Raw genomic sequence first — 24152 nt, 5'->3', positions numbered from 1 at the left:
AGCTTTCAGGGTTCTTTATTATATAAGTATGACTGAATTTCTACCACCAAGCGACCACCATTCGTTAGATAACTCCAATTTTCTCAATGAAACCATTTGACACACACAAATGTATATTTTTATATAGCCTCTGACGCGATATGACGTAAAACTATAAACGTTGACCTAATCTACGCACGATTCTTTCATTTAACACACACACATACACACACTTGATCAATTCCTATCTCTCTCTGTGTGTAACTGTCCTAAATATCCACCAAAATGCGATCGTGTGTTCTATGTGTGAGTCAAAATTGCTCTAATTTGCCCTTTTGGGTTATCGTACTTCCTACTAATATTCATTCATTTTTAATTTCACGGAAAAACTATTGAAAAGATTTTGATGAAACTAAGCAGTAATATAGCTTATATATCAGATACATATATAGGCTAGATTTTATCCCTGTACGGGAGGTATATCTCTAGAAACGCGGACAAAACCGCGGGTGGAAAATATACCAACGTGAACTCCCAAAAGATTAGCATTCATTACGCGTATTGTACAATGTATGACGTACATTGCTGGCCTACTGACCTACAGATATAAAAATGACACACCTACGCCTCAATGTATCGCGTATTGCGAATATATTTAACTTTCAACGTCTTTATGTGCGCCTAGTAACGTGGGAGATATTTTTAGATACGATTTTCTAGTGCAATACTGTCTGTATGATTAGGAATAATGTGTCTGCATTCATTTTACGGTAGAATCTGAGAATGATATGAAACTGAGGAGTTTGTTTGAATCTCAAGAACTATTTATTCCAATTGGAAGAATTCATCTAGTTGTGTAGCATTCATCGAGCAATGGCGGAAGATAGATAAAGAAAATACACCCACGGAATATCTAAATCTTCCGTCCCATCGCGCTATGAGAGTGAAGGAATAGTAAGTGCACCTGCTAATCTCCTTACATGAGAACAGCCGCCGTAGCCGACAATCGGCTAGGAGGACATCATCATCATCATCTCGCTAAAGATATATAGGGTTTTTCCAGAATTCTGTAGCTGACGAGTTCTTGGGTCAACTTCATCAAAAGCGTAAGAATGGGCTACCTTTTGGAGGATTTCCTGAATTCGATTTGTACCAGACGAATGAATCATTATCTTCCTTACAATCTTGTTCACAAAGACAGATCAATCGATTCATAAGGATGTTTATATTTAACAGATCATAACATTGTTTCCCAAAGATGTAGCTGGCTTTATTTGTAATTTTAGGCCTCTCTCAATTATGAAGATCATTAATGTACATGCCCTTATTACAAATCACTTGGGGTCCGCGAGGCATGTCTTCTTATTCCATAGTTCTCTGTCGGCCTTCATATCACAGTAACATCTTTTGGTATGGTGTTTCAGATAATATAATCCATTCGTGGTTTAACTTGATCTAATGTTAGGCAATAGTGTTAATAGATAACTCAGTATTCTGCAGTGCTTGCAGCACTTGTGGTCTTTCTGGTCACATCAACATCTGTCTAGCCTTTCCCCAACTATGTTGGGGTCGCCTTCCAGTCTAACCGGATGCAGCTGAGTACCAGTGTGCCACAAGGAGCGACTTCTTATCTCACCTCAACTGAGCTACTTTGGCAACTCAATACCCCTTTAGTAAGACTGGTTAGCCGACTTTCTGGCGTCTGACTACCCGTAACGACTGCCAAAGACGTTCAAATGACAGCTGGGACCCACCATTTTAACGTGCTTTCCGAAACACGGACCTAGTTCTTTCCTCTCTAGTTTTCGTCCCATCGGGCTATGAGAGTGAAGGAATAGTGAATGCACCTGTGTCTGAGCAAATGCTTGTGCACTATAATATGTCCTGGGGCATCTTATGCCTGTGACCAGGATGACGAATCAAGAATTTCAACCAAGGTTTTATACTGTAACAGACATGTCAGACTAATTAAGATAACAAGATGTACTTAACAGTCAAATTAAGTTCATCATTTAACTGATAACAATATGTTATGTCATTTCGTATCGCTGCGAACGTCGTTATTAAAGGCTCGAGCAGACCGGATGCGTATGCGTAACCACGTAGACGTGCGCGTCGTTACGCAAGCGGTGTGGCCTGTCTCATACATTTCCATACATTACAACTCATGGTTACGCCGTAACTACGCGCGTGACTACGCGCGTGACTACGCATACGCATCCGGTCTGCTGGAGCCTTAAACCGTCGTTGGACAGCGTCGCCTCTAAAGATATAGAATAGAATAGTAGATAGATTGGCAGTCGAGGGATTTTAGTAAAGCCAAAAATGAAATACATCAGTTGAGTGATTTTTTATGTGTGAGTAAATATGTGCTGCTTTTTGAAGTTAAAATCGGTATTGGTCGTGTTTCTTGATTTTGAAAATCTTTTCAGAATATCGTGGATTTTCTTGCCATAGTTTGCGTTTGATAAGTTTGAGGGTTCGCTACAGGCCTCTACGGCGGCCATTTTTGGGCTCATACCACAAATAGTTATGTGTTACGCATTGCCGGTCTATCAAACGGTAGTGAATTTATCTATACTAAATATACTACATCGACAAAAATCGTTTTATGGTATTATCACGTTGCAATCTGCGCACAATTTATTACAATGTTGCATGTACATGTAAAACACATTATTTTCATAGGCTTCTAAAAACAGTTTATAGGTATGCCAAAATTCTAGGCGTAAACCGGGAATCAAACTCGGAACTGTTAACAAGGCATGTCTATCAGTATTGATTGATTAGTCATACAAGCACATAATTATACATAGATTTACAAACACACATACATAAGTATTATTTATTAGATACACGTGCCAGCCAGTTTCAACATATTGCTGACTATAATTAGTTTTCAAGTAGTAAAAGTAATTATGAATGTAAGCAATAAAATGTAAATCATCATATAAGTATATCTATATTTATGTACAGCATAATTATAAGTAGCATGAGTAATCATTCAAACTTGGCTGCAAAACAGCACTTTTGAACGTCAATATTTATAAAAGACGGATCTCAAAACGCCCACCCTTCCCCACTTCCTATGTGTTCTTGCTGGGTAGAAGAAATGGTGGAACAAACTTCCCAACAGATTGAAATGGGTTAAGAAATAATGGCACCCAAGGCCGGTTCATTAGGCCACGGCGGCTATTCTCGTATAAGGAGATCAGCCAGCTGCGCAGGACATGTTATAGTGCACGAGTATTTGCGCAGACACGGGTGCTTACACTATTCCTTCATTCTCATAACCCGATGCGACGGCAATCCGACACCACCGAGAGAGATCAGGCGCAGGACCGACATTTACGTGCCCTCCTATGCACGAGGGTTAGGAAATACTAATTAGGCTACTTTTATGTACTTGAAAGAGTAAAAACACGGATGATACTACAGGAAACAGCTACTATTAAATAACTAGTACACCACGATATACAGTACAATTTCTCTGCTAATAAATCATTCAAAGGTTGTCCGCAAAAGATCTCTTTTAGCGATAGGACCACACATTATGTCACCGAACGTAACTTATTGTGTATCAATGTTTACATAGTTAAACATTTTATATGACATGTGTTCTAACCTTCCTTTTAGTATAGAGAAAAACCTGCCTTTACCTGCCCTGTTCCGAATTCTATCTGGGGTCGGCACAATATGTTTTCCGCTTACATGCCTCTCTGCCACAGGACATATTAACATCCACTCTCTTCTTATTCAAGTCCTCTCTCAGATAATCAATCCATAAGGTAAGAGGAAGACTTTATTGTCTTTCTCTTACTCTCTCTCTCTCAGGGTGGAAAAATAACACTTTTTCTACCACTATGGGTGCTAGAGTGCCAGAATTATACTCAATGCCATGTACCATTATGGAGCCCTTTGTGTTCCAGGGCCGCCGACATTTCAAACAAGTGCAGCCCTGACAGGATAATCTCCTATATCAAGAAAATTCCTTCAGAACGATCTCAAAACCCTCTATCATACAAAGTACTTCGCAATAGCTCTCAGAGCAAAATCTATAAAGGTACAACTAAAATAGATACCCTATTTTTAGCTAGAACAGTCAATGATCTTAGACTGAGTCTCAGACGTTTTTAAACAAATGAATAATTGTCAAAGTATGACATGTCGTATGCGCTTCGAATGCCAAGTAGATGCTCAAGGATAGTTTATGCCGTGGGCTGAATTAGTAATTTGTTAATATGGTAATTAGCGCTTGGGAAAGAGGATAAGGACGATTATAAATTAGGTATTTATAATATAAAATAAAGAATTGATTCATAACGTAATGAAGAAAGAGCAGATGGCCGATGGGGCCGAAAAGTGCTGGAGTGGAGACCACGGACTAGCAAGCGCAGCGTAGGTCGACCAACAAGGTGGACAGACAACCTTATAAAGGTTATAAAGGCCGGAAGATGCTGGATGCAGGTATCTGTGGAGATCTAAGGGGAGGCCTATGTTCAGCAGTGGACACTAGAACACCAACGACAAAATTTGAGTCAGTAAAAATACCAAAGAAAAGAAAAATAAAACCTCATCATTACAAAATTCTGAAACACTCGAAGTCCATCATAAAACTAAGACTGCAATCCACTATCTTCCAGCGCGGTTCATAATAAAAGATGCCAAAATACCAGTAAGTTGTCGTCGTGTTGTAACTGGTCTATTTCTGCGCGCGCGCACGTGACGAACGCGTGGATCCAAATCACCGGCGGGTTTTACTGACTAGACTTCGCGCCACCTGCTTGGTTTAAGATAGTTTTTGGAGTTAATAATATTATAGCTACTAATTTTGTGTATTTTAAATAGTGTGTCTTTGTTAATTTGTTGAATGGGACAGAAAATTGAATGAGGGAATCAATCCATAGTAAGTATATTATAAATGCGAAACACAGTTAGTCTTGCTATATCTTAGGAAAGGTAACTTAAGAAAAAAAGGTAAAGAAAGGTAACTTGTTTATCCGGGTGCAGTAAGTATGTTTTCCGAACGCAGGTGGAAAAGCTATTAATCTTAATTATTTCGAATTAGCTATTAAAACTGACATTCGAACGGTTTACTAAGATATTAATAAAAATACATACTATTTCCTATTACACATTTATCGAATATCTATCAGACATATAGCGTGTTAGAACTCGATCTATCAAAGCATGAAAAATTAGAGCAATCTCGTAATAATAATAATATAGAAGTCAGCAGGTCAGCGTGTCTGTTTGTGCTATTATTTATTGACTGTGTCCAACCACACTATATTCGTAATATTGCATCATCATCTGCCTAGCCTTTTCCCATCTATGTTGGGGTCGGCTTCCAGTCTAACTGGATGCAGCTGAGTACCAGTGTGTCATATGGAGCGACTGCCTACCTGACCATCTCAACCTAGTTACCCGCGCAACTCCATGGTAAGCGCAATCCTTAATTAAGGCTTGCAAAGGGCAGCTATCCCTATTGCCAACCTCACTTGCCCATGGTGCTTAATGCTGAAAAACAAATGAGGCTCTGGTGACTGGTGGCGGTATAACCACCTCACAGCACTTAGTAGGATATAAAATTATAGAGGAGATGGGCAGCAGCATCTCCGAAGCTAAACATATCCTACACTGCGCTTACCAACACGCATACCATTACCCAGAGCTGCGAGTATGGGCTCCTAACTTGGGGAGGCAGCAATCCAGCAGTGGACGTTCCTTGGCTCATCATCTCCCGAGCCTTTTCCCAACTATGTTGGGGTCGGCTTCCAGTCTAACTGGATGCAGCTGAGTACCAGTGTTTTACGAGAAGCGACTGTTTATAATACCTCAACCCAGTTACCCGGGCAACCCGACACCTTGGTTAGACTGGCGTCAGACTTACTGGCTTCTGACTACCCGTAACGACTGCCAAGGATGTTCAATGACAGCCGGGACCTACAGTTGCTACAGTTTAACGTGCCATCCGAAACACAGTCAATGGTGTCTAAGTATCAATGGTTCCAGTAGTCGGTACAAAGGAGTTACCAACCTTCTTGGTAAGTTAATCTTGCAAACGACCAAATTAACCTTCATGATCTTCATACAAACTCGTAAACAAACGAACTAAACAATGCCGCGCCTCCTACAATCAATTGACACGAATCAGTATAAATTGACAGACGTTTAAGAGGTTACAAATGTATTGTTTTTATGTGTATACTAGCTCCTGCCCGCGGTTGCACCCGCGTCCCGGGAGGAATACTTACTTTCCGTACGCGGATAGAAAGTAGCCACGACTGACTAACCTTTAGAGATCTTTAAAATATATTATTAAAAAGGATTTCGGGTCGCAGTATTATGCTGAGCGAGGGCCGTATTCCGCGGTTTAAGACGCATATTTTCCTTTAAATTTTATGTTCTTATTATCTTTTTCTGTGTTATGCTCCTTTTGTTAAGGGCATTTATGCGTCTTATATTTTGCGCAATTAAAACTCATTTTCTTCTTTCTTTTCTAAGTCCGGCCGCAACCCTGAGCAGAGTCCAAAATCCTGAGATTTGTAACCCTAATTAGAACTTTACCTCTACGTAATAAATAATAATATCACTGCAAGACATTAGCGAAGCAATTTGTGGCTAATGACGTGCGCAGTGGCACATGATTTATATAGTACCTGCTGCCGTGCATTTCAACTAAAACTAATATTATTATAAGCGGAAATAGATCCACGGTAATTTTCCAGTGGCAAAATAATGGCCCTGGAGATGGCGAGGCAAACTGAACTCCTCATCATCTCCCGATCCTTTTCCCAACTATGTTAGGGTCGGCTTCCAGTCTAACCAGATGCAGAGTACCCGTAACGACTGCCAAGGATGTTAAAGGACAGATTCATAATTGGTTATAGATGTTGTATCTCACGAAAGCGGATAAGCAATACTTGGTTCCGTGTAAATGTACATGCACATTGTCTTTGTATGCGTAAGCTCGGAAGCGCTCCGTATTGGCCGATCCGTTGACTCGTACAACGACAACGTGTATGTACATTCACACACACATGTAAGGGTCAACCGCTTTCGTGACACAATATCTATACTTAGTATACGATAAAAGTAGTTAAAGTAGTTTTAATAGTAAACATGTATATTTTGTTTTACATTGACGTAAAGATAAGCAGATATTATTTCTACAAAGTAATATTATGTACGAGTGAATATCGATTCGTCATACAGTAGTAAATAATCGAATAGAAACGGCATATGTTTACTTAATAGTATACATTCCTATAATATGCAAAGTACCGTGGTCATTACTTGATCGATAAGGGTTTCATGTATATTAAGTTCTTGAAAAATTCTACCTTATTTTTGGTATGGAAACTCTTTAAATGGCCTAATCCTACTGCAGGAAAACTTCTCGTATAATCCCCATGCAATATAAATGCAGTGGGCATTGTGGAATATTAAAAATTCCTGAAAATCTCCCTTCAGGATTTTTTTCAGGGTTTTGTTAACAATTTTGGTCAATTCTGTCGTCGCCAAACGTTTGAGAACGCTTCTGGTTACGTCAAAAGGCAGCATATTTTGTCAGTTTGTCGGTAGGAATAACTTCTAACAGTGCCAATACTTAGTAGGTTAAATAAACCAGTAAATTACCTAGAGGACAACTGAAAATCCTACGAGAATTTTCGTAAATTCTCACAAATTCACGCGCATTCTTTATCAATGATGCTAAATTGAATACTCTTTTGCAAAAGTGCTCGATGCAACTGGACAGTCGCATGAAGCATTTGTGTGGGCTGCTATAAAATGTAATATTCCACAGTATTTTCAAAATAACTCAATGCGTCTTAAATTGCTCTCTTCGGGACTTCCGCACGGCTGAAAAATGTGATCGTGCAAAATTTTATTCTATTTTCTTGATTTGCAATACAGTATGCTGCAAATACTGTTGATTTAGGAGGAAAAACCTGGACCGAAAGTATGTACATATATATATAACCTCGAGCAGGTGGCTTCTGTGGCATATAAGAACATGGATACCGGTATATATAAATTTCTTCAGGGTTTATCCATGAATATGTCAGAAATAAATTTATTTTCGCATCATCCCATCCTCTGAAGTCGGTCATTTGACACCTCGTTTGAACTGAGACCAAGGGCAAGAAAACCCATCGGATACGACTGCTGCTACTAAGGTCCAGGTTAACCCACAACAAAACGGCCGTTTTCTTAAAACTTCAGTAAATAGTTGTTTTAAGAAAACGGACGTTTATATAGTCGGTGAACTGGGGCTTTAGGATGTTTACACACTGGTGTAGGGTTATAGTACATTTGATATTTGTTGAGCTTTATGACAGCTGATACCGGTGTCAACTCGGGTGGTCTCCTATCCTTATTTAAGTGTGTGACGAAGAAATTGACTGTCCAACTTAGTGGTTCGATTCTCAGAATAGAATAAATATCTCTGGAAATTAATTCGTTCTTTTTATTATACGTAGATGAAAAACCGGCCAAGTGCGAGTCCGACTCGCGCACGAAGGGTTCCGTACCGATTTATAAAACGGACAAAAAATCATGTTTGTTGTATGGGAGCCCCCAAAATATTTATTTAATCCTATTTGTTGTTATAGCGGCAACAATAATACATCATATGTAAAATTTCAGCTCTTTAACTATCACGGTTCATGAGATACAGCTTGGTGACAGACGGTCGGACGGACGGACGGACGGAGGAGCAAAACAATAGGGTTCCGTTTTACCCTTTGGGTACGGAACCCTAAAACGAAGTGTAGGTTTGCAAACAGTTATCCTTCTCATGAGGTCCTATGATGGAGAATCTAAACACACCGTAAAATTGTCTACGATATACGGTTATGATTGGCGAAGTATAAAATTCTTGTCAGTCATCTCAAAATTATAAATTTAAAAACCCCGACCCAAAAAGTAAGCAATAATTATGACAAAAGGTTAAAACGCTAAACCCTATAAAAGCAAAAATAACTTTTAACACTACGTAAACTAAATTTTGTCGTGTCGGGGACCGCTCTAATTCATTACTTTAGATACGTGTTTTTTTAAACGAATGTTGTAATTAGGTAGGTATCATTTGATTTATGTAAGTATTTATGAAGGTAAAAGCGGTCCCCGACACGTCAAAATTTAGTTTACGTAGTGTTAAAAGTTATTTTTGCTTTTATAGGGTTTAGCGTTTTAACCTTTTGTCATAATTATTGCTTACTTTTTGGGTCGGGGTTTTTAAATTTATAATTTAATTTTATTTCATGCTTTTAAAGGAGCTCCTTAATTTTTCCTTCTTTCATTTAATTTATTTTATCTTAAGATGGGGTCGCTATATGCGATCTCGGCCAAAGGAAGCTGTTTAACAATCCTCATGACAAATTGGCTCTGGGAGAATTGCACAGATTGAGAAACAATAAAGATTAACCTTTAGACATTCTAGATTTTCAGCAAAATATAAATCGGTTTATCCGTTTCATTCCGGCATTTCAGGGTTTCATCCGCCACATCCCATTTCCAGCATCAGGTTCTCGTCAATCAGAAACATGAAGAGAACTCGTCAAGACAAATTAAACGAGCCCAAACTCGATGGGTTTACTAAAAGGCAGTTCAGGGTTACGTCTCCTACCTTCGTGCCCTAACAGCAGACCAGCTCAGTGGTTCCAAAAGACATTAGTGTTTCAAATTTCAGATCCACATATACTTGAAAGTAAACTGAGCGTGTAACATTCCTATCACATCTAGCAAACGAGCTGATGACCTTGAAGACCTGAACCGATTTCCACCAAACATAGCTAAGAACACTCCCGACTGACATACCTTTTAAACAAAAAACCGCATTACAATCGGATCATCCGTTTGGGAGCTACGATGCACACACACACACACACACACACACATACACACACACACAGACACGTCAAACTTATAACACCCGTCGTTTTGCGTCGGGGTTAATAAAAAGATAGCTAAGTAAATAAAACTTAATACTGACTTTCTAGTATAAAGTTGCTGGAAAACAAGTATCTATTCGTTTCAATAGGCTTAAAACCGGATATCTGTGCGATAGATAGACGGAAAGCGGAATCTAAGCAATATTTTTACACATTAGCTACGAAATACTAATGGGTCATACAAAAATTACGAAGTTTTGATCTGCCTATACTCCATTCAAAATAACATTAGAAATTTAAGTAAACCTTTTTTACTGTTTGTTCAACCGATTTTGACTTCTATTGCGTTAGTAGTATGATTAATGGTGGCTGCAGTAAATACTTGGTATTGTAACCACTATTTTGCTTTCAATTCCGTTCTTTTGTCTACGGAATAGAAGTCAAAATCGGTTGAACAAACAGTAAAAAGGTTTACTTAAATTTCTAATGTTATTTTGAATAGAGTATAGGCCCTTATTGTTGTGTCCACGTCCTTAGAACAGAAACAGATGATTGCATGGTAAACCTCAGATTGACCTGAAACTGGTTCATTGGCATGCCAAGCTGGTCGGAACTGACCTTTGCTAATGTTAACCTCAGTGCCATAGGACTGTAACGGAGCTCGGTGAAGAGGTAGAAAAACTGTTGGCAGTTGTCGTGACAAAAATGTAGAATATGATTTAGAGTAATCGACGCTTATTTGCATAAATTCGAGAAAATACATGAGAATTTAATTATTTTAGCAAATAAAATGACGAAGACGAGTTCTGGGAAATTCAACTATAAAGTTTTTCTGAGACACATTATTATCGCCTAAGATTACCGGTTCATACAAACAAACCAACTCTTTCATTTTGCACCAGTTGGAATCCCAACCTTAAATCTTCCCTAAAACGCCAACATTCCACATAACAACCCATTACCATTGTAATTACCATCAATCAAACTCAATCAATCATATTCATTGAAAGTACTGAGTCAATATTTATGCAATGTAGTGTACAAAATGTACTACTCTCATCTGACTAGCCTTTACCCAACTATGTTGGGGTCGGCTTCCAGTCTAACCGGATGCAGCTGAGTACCAGTGTTTTACAGGAAGGGACTGCCTATCTGTCCTCCTCAACCCAGTTACCCGGGCAACCCAATACCCTTAAAACTGCCAAAGATGTTCAATGATAGCCAGGACCTACAGTTTAACATACCCTCCAAAACACATTAATGGTGGCCAAGTTAAACTTAGAAAATACAAACAAACTTAGAAAAGTTGCATTGGTACTTGCCTGACCTGGAATTGAACCCACACACTCATACTCGAGAGGTTGATTCTTTACAGGCCACCGTAATTACTATCAATCGAACTCAATCAATCATACTGACTGATACTGAGTCAATATTGATGACATACAGTGTACAATATGTTTACTACAATGTGAATGAAATGTTATTGAAGAGAGACAATACAACATTTATAAATAAATACATTTTAATATAGTTCTTTTGTATTAGAGGACGGTATAAGACATTGATGGCGTACAAAGATTTTCTTTGTAATGAAAACTATAAATAGATTTGTATGTGCTACATGTTTTCTGCAATTTTGTCTGTCTGGATATGTGGATATTAGGTTGTCACAAATCATAACTAATGATACTTATATAATAACTAGCTTCTGCCAGCGGTTTCACCGGCATCGCGTGGGCACCCACAGTTTTGGGATGAAACGTCGAGAAAACAGTTAGTTACTTGTAGAACTTAAAAGATAAAATCACAATATTGTAATAAGGTATCAGGAAAAGTGATAGTTGGAAAATAAAATTGCATTAAATCCTTCCTATAGTATAAATTTATTTATTTATAAATAAATAAATAAATGAATAATTAACTCTGGCTGTGTGTCACACGTTCAAAGAAAACTGTAGAACCAAGTTAAATGAAATGAAATGCATGAGAAAGGGTGTAATACAACTCTCTCAATGTTTAAAAATTTTTTTTTAAGAGATTATGAATTTTTATCCAGGTGCCAGGAATAGTTTGTTTGAAAAACCATGGGGAGCAGCTAGAACATTATATAAAATAGGTACCATAGTGTTTCCACAATTTATTGCAGTAATCAAGATTGATAACAATTATTGTTGTTAATGAATACTAGAGTCGCTACATTGGATAATAATCTTAATGATAGTGTATAGAAGTTTATGTTTATGTAGAAAAACCATTAAATTTTATTGTAGCTATAAATCAGAAAATTGTACGAGTCTTAGGTTGCCCATGTAACTGGGTTGATTAGGCCAGATAGGCAGTCGCTCTTTGTAAAACACTGGTACTCTGCTGCATCGGTTAGACTGGCAGCGAATACGAACATAATCATGGTAAGGCTAGGCAGATGATTTCTAAGTATATCTTAGACACTAATGACTGTGTTTCAGATGGCAAGTTAAAATGTAGGTCCGGTTGTCATTGAACATCCTCGGCGGTTGTTACGGGTAGTCAGAAGCCAGTAAGTCTGACACCAGTCTAACCAAGGGGTATTGGGTTGCCGGGTAACTGGGTTGAGGAGGTCAGATAGGCTGTTGCTCCTTGTAATACACTGCTACTCAGCTGCATCCGGTTAGACTGGCAGTGGATATCAATATAATCGCTATGCAGATGATGTTGGTGGGTATCTGCTCAGTCTTTACTCAACTATATTAGAGTCAAGTTAGTGTCACTAGTTACAGCTAACTGGTTTATGAGAATATAATTTATGTCAATATTTACACAGGTTTTCATGTGTACAAATTCTTCAATAGTTTTAAATTATTACATTAATTCATATACAGTCCACTCCAATGCAGTTCCCAAAATTCAATATTCTTTCAATACTGGAAATTAGTTCATTAATAACTAGTAAAACAGTAAGGAGAAGATATTAAAAAATATATTATAGCAGTATTCAAGGCCAGAAAATCCGAAATATTTTGTGTCTGAAATCAGTAACATATTTCAGTACATTCATAACAACTGATATAGCCTGTAGTTGTACGAAAACGCACATTTTCAGCGTCCTAACCTTCTACTAGCTTTCAAATTGATAGCGGTAACGAAATAGCAACAATTAGTTTTATGTCGGTCTCTGTATAAGCCGACCGCTTCTCGCACGCTTTCCAAATTTCCTCCCGACTCAACAAGACGCCGTATATTCGTAACCCCGTTATTGTTCACACGCAGCTCAGTTTCGAGCTCACTTACAGACTCAAGATGAGTCTCAAAGACGTATAGAATCATAATAGGCCATACGACACCGCGAGAAACCTACGAACATCCAAATAAAGACAACAAAATATAACATGTTCATCTTTTGTTACACTGACCTGTATCTCCTTATTAAAGCATCAGCGGCTCGCAAATAGGCTTCCATCAAACATTTAACACTGTACAGAACTTGAAAATTAACAATAAATGTTTATTTCACACAATAATCATTCAGTTTTTGCGATTTTTTTTATTGTGACACTCGCGGTTACAGCAGACAGCACAACGCGTTCGCGAGATTTAAGTGTTGCCTGATTTTGGTTTGACAAGCTACTATACTGTTTCTACTATTAGGAAGTGTACACAATTAATTAATTTCAACTAAATATAATAGAAACTTTTTTGTTTATACCCTGAATGCTCCGAAACTACTGCAGTGATTTGATATTGTATTTCATTGCTGGGAAGCTACATTTTCCCGAGCGAGTAACATGGGCTATACTTTATCCGGTACTGGCAGTAGTTCCCACGGAACGCGAGTAAATCATTACTACAAAAGATTTATATCATTACATTTTATATGAAAACAACGCACAAAAAAGTTAATTAGCAACAAGTGTGAAGTTTTAGCACTGGAACGCGCTAATATATTTTACCTGTGAAATCACATTGACATTGACGCGTGTTTTGTTTCAATTTTCGAACGTAATTGTTAAAGTCACTGTCTAAACAGAATCGATATTTTTCGTTCTTGATTGGATTACAATAGATCTATCACTTAAATAAATGAAAGTATAATAAGCATTAGTTAAGTTTTTAGTTAATCAACACAATGATTAAGGCCATCTTGGTATTTAATAACCATGGGAAGCCGCGGTTATCGAAATTCTACCAATACTTTGTGAGTGAAAGTTTTTCTTTATTTTGTCTACAAAGGCATGCGATAGCTATAGGTATTCCCTATTTTATGTCAAGCCTTCTTAAAGAACCGGTTATTTATCAAGCATTCTGTTAGAATTTTGAACTCTGAATATTCCTGACTCCATAAATTCCTATTCGATATATTTGTTACCCTACATACTTTTCCTGTTTTATAGTCTAAGTAAATACCTAATTTTATTACTTTATTAAACCGCTTCCTTCTTCCCTCAGCTAGGTCAGCTAGGTATGAACTAAGTAGCTGTACCTATAGTCTATTCATCATCATCATATCAGTCATTGTGATCATCCATCATTGGATGTACATCTGAGTAAGAGCACTGACTATTAATTCAGCTCTCCTCGAGCCCCTAGGGCTACCTGTGGAAGTATTATTGCCCCTCACAGCTTAAGTCTATCCATGTGAATATGTATATAACACAGATTTTACATGGTTTCACCTGTACATTATGGGAACTACTCTGCCCGACTGGATAAAAGAACCATATAGCCTTTCTTGATTTAGTGGGCTATTTATCAATAAAATAAATTTTAAAATCAGTCCATTTCTAAGATTAGCATATTCAAGCAAACTCTTCGGCTTTATATGGAGGGAAATTCTTCCAGAGTCGAGAGCCTATGATACTTAGTGTTACTTTTCAAATTGTTTCAGTATTTGGGCCCTTCTGGGTTAAACTAAAAATGTTTCCTCTTTATTATATTACAATAAACTAGTTGTTTTATAACAATGCTTTTGCACACCTGGGAAAAGATTATTCAACAAGTGTCTAAATATTAACTTAAGAAAACTGTGTCACACATTTAGGACCATAAAAACCAGCTAACCAGAATTATTTCAATAAATTAACATAATTATGTAAAATGTTTAAATATCAACCAGTTAATATGTAACCTTGATAAGTTATCATTCATTTACATTAAATATAATATTTGAAACATGACAGCTTTATTATCTAGTTGGTAAAATTACTTCTACATTGACTACCTACTAACTGTTTGAAAAATGCTAGTTTATCTATGTGTGTCTAGGATGTGATGGTTATTCATTAATTAAGTCTGAATATACCAAAAGTGGCAGACTAAACCCTGAAAGCCAAGTTTAACATACAGTCTATTATGGTGGTGTTGGATTGCCATCCCATTGAACTATGAGAGTGAAGGAATAGAGAGTGCTCTACGTCTCTGCACAAATACTTGTGCACTATAATATGTCCTGTGCAGCAGGCTGATTTCTTTGGAGCAGCCTCCATAGGCGACAATCAGCTATGAAGGAGGCCATATTATTATTTGAAATAAACAGTTCTTCTTCCTGTCCTGTTCCCATTAATTTATTATTATTCCCTGTTCAATTTATTTGGGGTTGGTACAATATAATTTCTCTGTGCCATAAATCCCTTCTATTTGAAATAAACACATTTTGTTAATAATAATGTTGGAAAACGGCCTGACATGTATGATATTAACAAAGGCTTATATCTGGTACAAAACACATTTGTTTTCAAAAAATCTTGATTGTGTCATAAATAAAAATCCTACTTGTTCCAGAATGAAGATATGCAGCAACAGATAATCAAGGAGACGTTCCAACTGGTCTCCAAGAGAGATGACAATGTATGCAATTTCTTGGAAGGAGGAAGGTGCGTTGATCTTGTATGTTGTATGTAGTCTCATCTTTATATCTGCAGTATTTTAGGGTCTTGCTTAAAAGCCTTAGTAAATGTACACTATGATAATATTAGAAAGAGGAAACATATTTTGTTTGCTTGTACGCTAAAGTCTCTGAAACTACTACCTATTTGATAAATTCTTTCACCGTTGAAAAGTTACACTCTCCCTGAGTTGTAAGGACATGCCTTTGCTGATCCACATTAAGACCGTCGTCGATACAATAACATGTCACGTTCCGCAAGTAAAGCATTAATATTCTAGAAACTACGTAATCTGATTAAGCAATATGTATTGTATGTTATAATTTTGTTTAATAAAAATCTGACTTCGGACTGAACGCTTGTTTCCATCTGCCACCTGTTCTCCTGGATATACTTCAGAGTAACATAGGCTATATTTTGTCCAGGTATATTCTAGTTCCCAGGACCAGGTACTAGTTCCCAGGAAACGCGGCTGAAACCGTGTGAAAACGGCTGGTACAGTGCCGAAACTAATGCCATGACGACTAGTGTTCTTTTGAATGAATGGTTATATTAGCATTAAGATTGTTGAAAAATATACTCTAGGATGTTTTACTACCACTAATAACCTCCTCCTTTTGGGAAGTCGGTTAATAAACGAGGAAAAGCTCACGTTGCTTTCGACAAGTACCCTTCCAAAAGAATCGGCCCAATTGTTTTCTAGTTCATTCTAATTGGTGTATTATTTCAGTTTAATAGGAGGTTCAGACTACAAGCTGATCTACAGACACTACGCCACGCTATACTTTGTGTTCTGTGTGGACTCTTCTGAGAGTGAGCTCGGTATACTAGACTTGATTCAGGTAAGAACCATTACTTCCTAACCAGTCTTTTGTAAAATTTATTTGTATGACTGTTAAAATAACAAGGTAAAAGATGTATTTAAAATGTGCTTTGAATTCTAAACTCATTCTTTCTAATATTATAAATGCGAAAGTAACTCAGTCTTTCGCTCTTTCACGCTAAAAGTTCTGAACCGATTTAAATGAAAAGTACATAGACTTAGATTATCATTATCATTAGATTATCAAGGGGTAGGCAAGCAGTTCCCTCGGGACGCTGGTGTCTTGATAGCTTGAAATCTGAAGAAAAACAAAATATGTACTTCAAATGTGCTGAAAAATAATCGATCCTATTTCTTGCCACTCATAAACTCAAACTCAGACAGGTCCCGCCTTCAAGTTATCTTCCCATCTCCCGATTAAACTTTGGTATTATAAAAAATATATATGTAAATATTTCTACACTGAAATACTTAACCAGCTACCTCATTCCAGGTGTTCGTAGAAACTCTAGACAAATGCTTCGAGAACGTCTGCGAGTTGGACCTGATCTTCCACGCGGATGCTGCTCATCAGGTCTTGGATGAGCTGGTCATGGGGATGGTACTTCAGACCAACATGGCGGATATCCTGTGCAGGCTTCAGGAACAGAATAAGATGCAGAAAGCTGAGGTTAGTAGGCGATATTATAAAGAGGATGTTTAGGTGGTGGTGAAATTTATTATAGGGCGTTTAGGGGATATTAATCCTGTTACAAAGTTCAGTGAAATGTGAATATCAGTGTAGTATTCATATAATATAAATTTTATTACATGTATTAGAATTTTAAATAAGGGATATATTAAAAGTAAGAATTATATCGAATATCATGTAATGATAATAAAAAGTTTTTGTACCAGTTTATAAAGCACTTTTGTGTAGAAATATGTTACTGTAGTAAAACATTTTATTTAGTTATAGAATTTAAGTAGCGTTATTTGTTACAAAATAGTTTTACTGATAAATAATAAAACAATTAAATAGTTGTAGTATATAATTGGCATAATAGTAGATACATATCAAAACACTTGCCATAAGTGCCTTTTTAGTTCTTATAAAATAAACAGATGTTAAAACTTTTCGATATTTTTATATTCTAAAACCTTTTATCCTGTAGAAGGTTTTGAAGTCGGTATATTTGACAGAAAAGTAAATTCTAATTTTATGTCTAAAATCCCTGCCACTGTCAAAATAACAGCTAATAACTTAAAAATTCCTGAGCCATTGGAAAACGAGCTTTCAACTGAATAAAACTTCATCCAAATCGGTTCATCCATTTACAGTGCTACAGACAGACACATAAGAGGTCCAATTTACTAACATCATCCCTCTTTGCGTCGTTGGCTTAAAGTATTGGACCCTGTGCGTTAAGCCTCCTAAAATATGCATCAGTAAAAATATTATCAAACCAATTGTATGCTCATTTATAATTTGCATGTATACCATTGAGTTGTTATAGTGGATGTCGCAGCCAACTGGTTTAAAAGCCATTCAATCAAACGTTAGTGAGTCAAAGGGCTACCTGTTTCATTGAATAGCTATTTCAACCGTTTTGCTTTGACGTAGATACTATTTTCATTCAAAAGTTGTTTGTAACATTTGTGGTTACATTTCATTGCCCAGAAACCTTTATTTTAACCATTGGTTAAGGAAAAGTAGCCTGCGTAATAAATAACTAAATAAGCTATATTTATTAGTGTCGGTTTATTTTATCCACATTTATTAATGAGAGCAACCAAATAACATATTTGTTCTGTCCACAGGCGGGTATTTCGGCAGCACCAGCCCGCGCCGTCTCCGCCGTCAAGAGTATGAACCTTCCGCAACAGCTCCGCGACATGAAGCTCCCCGACCTCCCGCAGGCTATTAAGGTGAGATTGTTGTAGCCTGTAGTGAAATAGCCAGTAATAGCCACTAATACCCAGTTATAGCCACTTATAGCCAGTAATAGCCAGTAGTAGCCCCTTATAGCCAGTAATAGCCAGTTGACCATAAGTGGTGATTGGGAAGTAAGTAGTTGTATAGCATGTTGAATAACCAGCAATAGCCAGTTATAGCTATCAGGAGAATAGCTACTAATACCCATCAGCGGGTAGCCACTATTGGCGATTGTGAACTTACGTAGTTCAAGGTGTTTAGCCACTAACAGCCAGCAGATTTTATGTGGATAATTGGCTAAATTTTAGATTACATAATACATATTTTAAGTGTACGTAGAACAAGGAGAATAAAACAGTATTTATTTATGTATTGATGCATGGTTAAATTAAAAATAATCTAATAATGAAGACAGTTTATAAAGAGTAAAATAATGAATACTTTTATGTTATTCCTTAATCCAACAAGTCCCAAATTATTTTTTACCCTTTATTGATTTTTTGTTATTTATTCCTATTAAACCCCGCGTTTCAGGATTATCCCGTGTCGCTGCGTTAATAGCTAGAATTTACACAATATGGCTGCCAAAATTTGAAAATACTACTAAATACATAAACGTCTTAAATAAAAGCCTGAAAAAACACGTCATACGTATTAAAATAACGTAATTATAATATAAGATTTCTAGTTCTCATATAACTCGAATCCTGAGCGATTATAGCCAAGTGGCTAAATGGATAGCCACTTGGCTCAATAACCACAAACTGACAAAGACAGTTGTTACCTATGAGATTCACCGCCGTGACCGTTATTCGGTATTATTGATATTCTCAGAAAATCGCTATTTTTAACATAAATACAAAGAAAGTATTATTTTTATACCTACTTTATACAATTGTTGAAATAATGTTAAAATATTTTTGAAAATAAATAATTATATTCAAATATCAATAACTACGTTCCTATTATTTTACCTGTCCTATGGTTTCCTACAGAGAAAAATATAAATTAAATAATTATAAATGGGTTGAGATCAGATAGACTCGCTCCTTGTAAAGCGCTGGTACTCAGCTGCATCCTGTTAGACTGAAGCTGACCCCAACATAGTTGGGAAAAGGCTCGGAGATGATGATGTTTAATTTCTATATTGGCACACCAACCTATTAATGCCAAATGAACAATATATATATATACTATAATAAAATTCTAGTTTTCTACGCCTATTATACAGGTATAGTGTAGACATCAAATAAAATAATAATTAAAATTTAACACCAAGCCTAAAATAAAGTTTCCTCAAAATGTTTTCCTTTACCCTCAAATCAGTATATAAAATACACTTTGAAAGTAAAATGTTTCTGATAAAGCCACAATTATTAGTAAAAAGTTAACAAATATTTAAAAATATACTTATTTCTTGAATCTTTTAACGTGATTTTGACTAGCTCGGAACACTTCTAAAGTGGTACTGGTTTAATTTAACTAGCTAATTAGTTTCTAGAGATAACAGGCTATGTTTAATTTGTACAAGAATTTAGATAAAGTCGTTATAAACTGTTGTGTTGTAAATCATAGAAGTTATTTGTGTTAGATGAGATAGGCTTAGATAGTATAAATCTTCAAACGGGCTAGACATTTTAATTTAAAAATTAAGTAAAAAGTTTTAAATAACAAAAATAATTCATTATACTATTTAACTTTACATTTATTTAAATAGATATTAACTTATATTTACAATACATATTTTTATATGTAGTAAAAAATGTATCGCGGCCCGAATAAACTTCGTCGTTGGTTTCTTCCGTGGAAATTACCTACTTTGCGCACCCGGCTAAAGAGCCCTTGCTCATAAAGTGAGCTATCTATCACCGAAAATACTTTTGAAATCGGACCTGATCCTGAGTGCGTTCAATAAACAAACTTTTTTAACGACGTCAAAATCATCAAATGACCCTCCCGCTGGTTCGTATCTCTGTCGAACAACCCGCAGCCCAAACAAACTCTTCAGCTTTAGAATATAAGTGTTGATACCTACATTTTCTGGGAGTTATATCCAGTGCTGAATGATTCCTTGATGTTTGTTTGACATACATATTTGCAATTAGTATTTACAATAAATGTCTGATAATATTGTTACTGATAGATAAACAGTCTATGCACTGTTGTTATCAATATTAATGTTATAAAGTTAAACAGTTAGTCTGTTTGAACTTTAATCTAAAAATTGTAGCACCGATTTGATATATTTTCTGGTTTTAGATAACCCATTTACCGAAGAAAGGTTGTAGGATTTTAGCCGGATACTGACGCTGGTGAAATCGCTGGCAAAAGCTAGTTAGATATAACCGTTTCTCATACGTTTTATTTAATTTTTTCAATGTTATAACAGTGACTGTTCTTTTACATGGACTATATGTATAAACTTACATAACTAAATACAAAATTAAAGACTATTTCTTATTGTTTTCAGGACCTGAAGTTCTGACCGACGCAGCAGGAGTTACCCCGCCACGCCGGTTGCCATAGCAACGAACATTCTAAACACCATATACCCACACAACGAGAAATATCAAAATCTTCAACGCCCTACAGAAAACTACACGACAAAATTCTTTGGCTCCGAAACTCTGAGTACTAAATTCTCTGAGACTTTTTCGGAAAACTACCAGCAAACGGAAGGAGTGAATTTTCCCAATTACGAAAGTCAGAAATCGGATGGGTATCAAGATTTGAGCGGACGACCGTGGAGTATGACTATAGTGAGGTTAGGAAGAGAAAGAAGAAAAAGAAAGCTGGGAAAAAGTAGGTAGAAATGGCAGAAAATACGTTTTTAATGGCAATGTTGTTTGTAAACTGTAATTGAACGTGTTTTATTTAAAATGATTAAGTAATAAATAAGTGGATCTAACTAAAAATAATGTTAGAATGGATATAACAAAAATCATAACATTAAAAAAATGAAATGATTTCTATGAGATTTTAACACTGAACGGTAAATATTAGTTTAAAAAGGCATGCTGTTAATTTATATTGGAGATACTCATATTATACTGTAAATCATAGAAAACCCACCAAAAATCATTTTCAATATCAAAAACTCCATTGAAATAAAATATCTTGCTCTCTTTTTCAAAATGTGTGTGAATTGTCAACAAACAAAAATTTTACAATTAGGTAAATGTATGTTGTACTTATGTCTTAATTTTGACAAAATATGGATGTCATATGAAATTAGCTATTCGACTGCGCAGTAGATATTTGAGGAACGAAAATTTGTAACTGCGCAGCTAATTTCAAACTAACTTCGGACTTATCAAGACGAATTGACCGTAGTATACAATGTGTAATATTGAATGCGTAAAACCTGAAAATAATTATTTGATCAGAACAACTTTCTAATATAGGTTATATTTTCATAAAATCTTTATTGAAAATATTGCCCTCTCTTTATAATCATTAATAGGTCAAGCCATGGCTTGCGCAAAAGCACGAACTCGCCAAAAACGTCGCTTCGTCACACATGCTAGATGCTAGAAATGATCAGATTTTGCCAGTGTTACTTACCAGTAGACCTTACCAGTAAAACTTACCAGTGTAACTTACCATAATGGATTTAAAAATCGTTTGGGGTGTCCGAGTTTTTCGCATCGAACATTGCACGTTGTACCAATATTATGAAACTTAAAAATATGGTGAAATGTAGTTTTCTATAATTCAGCCTGTAGTTAAATAAAATAATATTCGTTATGTTATATACTTAGATAATCAGCTTATAAAAATATCATAGATGCATTGATTATTGTGATTTTAAATTAAAATTAAGTGTTTTAATCATTCCTTTTACCTATCACTGTAGATTTGTGTAAATTTTGTTTCTAGGTATGGTGCCAGCGTGGCGTTAGACTTAATATAGCTTATTATCATAAAATTATGTATTTAGGAGATAAGAAATATATATTTTATGTTACATGTTTGGTTGTTTTATTTGCACAAAAATAACGATTTTTATACTCTCGCCCATATCCGGGTAGCCAATGTCTATCTGTGAACTTTCTGAATACCACATTTCATTCAAATCGGTTCAGTAGTTTTGTCGTGAAAGCGCGACGAAAGAAGTATAGGTGATTCAACACAGTGGTTGTCGCGTACCAGGCTAGGCATAGTTTCCTCTCGTGTTGTTCTATTAAAACAATGGAAATATAATAGTACACCTACATTATTATATAGATAGATTGACGATCGAGCGATTTTAGAGCGAAAATGAAATACGTCTGTTGAGGAACTTTTTGTTTCTTTCTTTCCTCAATTTTTGTGGTTCGTGTGTAGGTCTCATCCTTCAAAAATATAATTAAAAAGTAATAGCATAAAGTGTCAGCGCCATCTGTAGGCTTTTAAATAAAGCAGCAGCAAACATAGGGGATAAGCTAGTTTGTATATAAAATAATAGATGGCGCTTAACATTGAAAACAGCGCCATCTCTGAAATTTTTAGGTAATCACTTTCACCTTTGAACTTTACGTTGATTTATTAGTACAGCTACTAGATACGAGATGGCGCTGTACGAGGTCATAATATTTACTATTCGATACTAGATGGCGCTGTGTGTATCATTCTAAATAATCGCAAACAAGTTATTGTCATGAAATGAATGGTTATTTAATACAGTGTACTGTATTCTATACTAATTGTTGCCGATATAAATTACTATGATTAAACGTAGGTATATATCATGTGTTAATTGAAGAGTAACATATCGTGCTAAAATACTTTAAGACACTAGGTACCTAGTTACAAAAATAATTAAGTAGGTATTATTTTGTGCAAGCCCGTGACAAAACCCTGTGTAAGTATGTTGAGAAGTTTAATTTATTTAATACTCAAAAGTTCCAACGCGTTGTTAGTTACACATAGCTTTTGTTTCTTTTTACCTATATTTGGCCTGTTTTCAATAAAATGACTGATTAGATACTGTTTTAATTGATTTTATTTAACGTAGGTACCTACAAGTAGAAAATAGATGGCGGGATATAGTGGCAATAGATACCATGGAGGAATACCACGTGTCCGATAGTGATGTCATAGAAAGAGCAAAATCGAGAAGAAAATTAAGAAAGCTGACCCCACCACCATGTGGGATACACAGCAGGAATGAAAGGGATAAGTCGAAACTAAGGCAGTCCGTTAAAAACAAATAAGAACCTACGGTCAACTTTCAAAAAGTGACCACAATTATTGACCACAAGAAAAACTCTCAAATAGTAATTGTGTTTAATTTCAATATAATTTGAACTTCCTTCGTCCTTTTATATGAAAGACTTGTATTTATTTAACAATGAGTTCAGACAACTGCAGGTATGTAAAGTCAATAATTTCTGTTGTGGTCAAGACAACATATGGACTTAAGAATTAGGTCAGTTCTTCCGCAAAAGATTGTTTTGTGGTCAAACTGGAGAAATTTGTGTGAGGTTCCGTATAAAATTATTATCCTGGCTAATTCTTTCTGTACTTACTGTTTATAGGAACTTTATAAATGCGTACCAATACTGCTGAACCGATTAAAAAAAAAAATTACACAGTCTGAAAAGCCTGAGAAAAGACATAGCTTTTATCTGGGTGTAAGTAGTTAGCTCAAGACACTGTCTGGTGGAACACAGGCTTAGAACAGCTTATTCCTA

At 36.0% G+C, this 24152-nt stretch overlaps 2 protein-coding genes across 3 annotated transcripts in view; one reads left to right on the top strand and one right to left on the bottom strand.

Annotated features, from left to right (window-relative positions):
• The window catches only part of LOC110384620 (zinc transporter foi), a 44818-nt gene extending 31305 nt beyond the window's left edge, over positions 1-13513 (bottom strand). Inside the window, 1 exon segment of the mRNA XM_064041933.1 lies at positions 13271-13513. The gene's annotated coding sequence lies outside the window, so the exon portion shown is untranslated.
• Positions 13514-13836: 323 nt separating this feature from the next.
• LOC110384680 (AP-3 complex subunit sigma-2) lies at positions 13837-22448 on the top strand. 2 transcript variants are annotated; one of them, XM_064042171.1, is made up of 6 exons: positions 13837-14052; positions 15636-15727; positions 16470-16581; positions 17056-17232; positions 18363-18470; positions 20948-22448. In XM_064042171.1, the coding sequence occupies exons 1-6, from the start codon at positions 13984-13986 to the stop codon at positions 20960-20962; spliced, it is 573 nt and encodes a 190-aa protein (XP_063898241.1). In that variant the 5' UTR covers positions 13837-13983; the 3' UTR covers positions 20963-22448. The 2 variants fall into 2 exon arrangements, with proteins under 2 accessions (XP_063898241.1, XP_063898240.1); XM_064042170.1 differs by lacking the exon at positions 20948-22448 and adding an exon at positions 19012-19056.
• The last annotated feature ends 1704 nt before the right edge of the window (positions 22449-24152 follow it).

The sequence above is a fragment of the Helicoverpa armigera genome, chromosome 27, assembly GCF_030705265.1.
Source record: "Helicoverpa armigera isolate CAAS_96S chromosome 27, ASM3070526v1, whole genome shotgun sequence".
Lineage (NCBI taxonomy): Eukaryota > Metazoa > Arthropoda > Insecta > Lepidoptera > Noctuidae > Helicoverpa > Helicoverpa armigera.
The sequence above is the reverse complement of the archived record's forward strand: the minus strand, read 5'-3'. Positions and strand labels throughout refer to the sequence as shown.

Coding starts and splice junctions, on each gene's coding strand:
- LOC110384680 (XM_064042170.1), top strand. CDS start 13,984: ATGATTAAGGCCATCTTGGTATTTAATAACCATGGGAAGCCGCGGTTA. Junction 14,053..15,635: donor CGAAATTCTACCAATACTTT/GTGAGTGAAAGT, acceptor TACTTGTTCCAG/AATGAAGATATGCAGCAACA. Junction 16,582..17,055: donor GTATACTAGACTTGATTCAG/GTAAGAACCATT, acceptor ACCTCATTCCAG/GTGTTCGTAGAAACTCTAGA.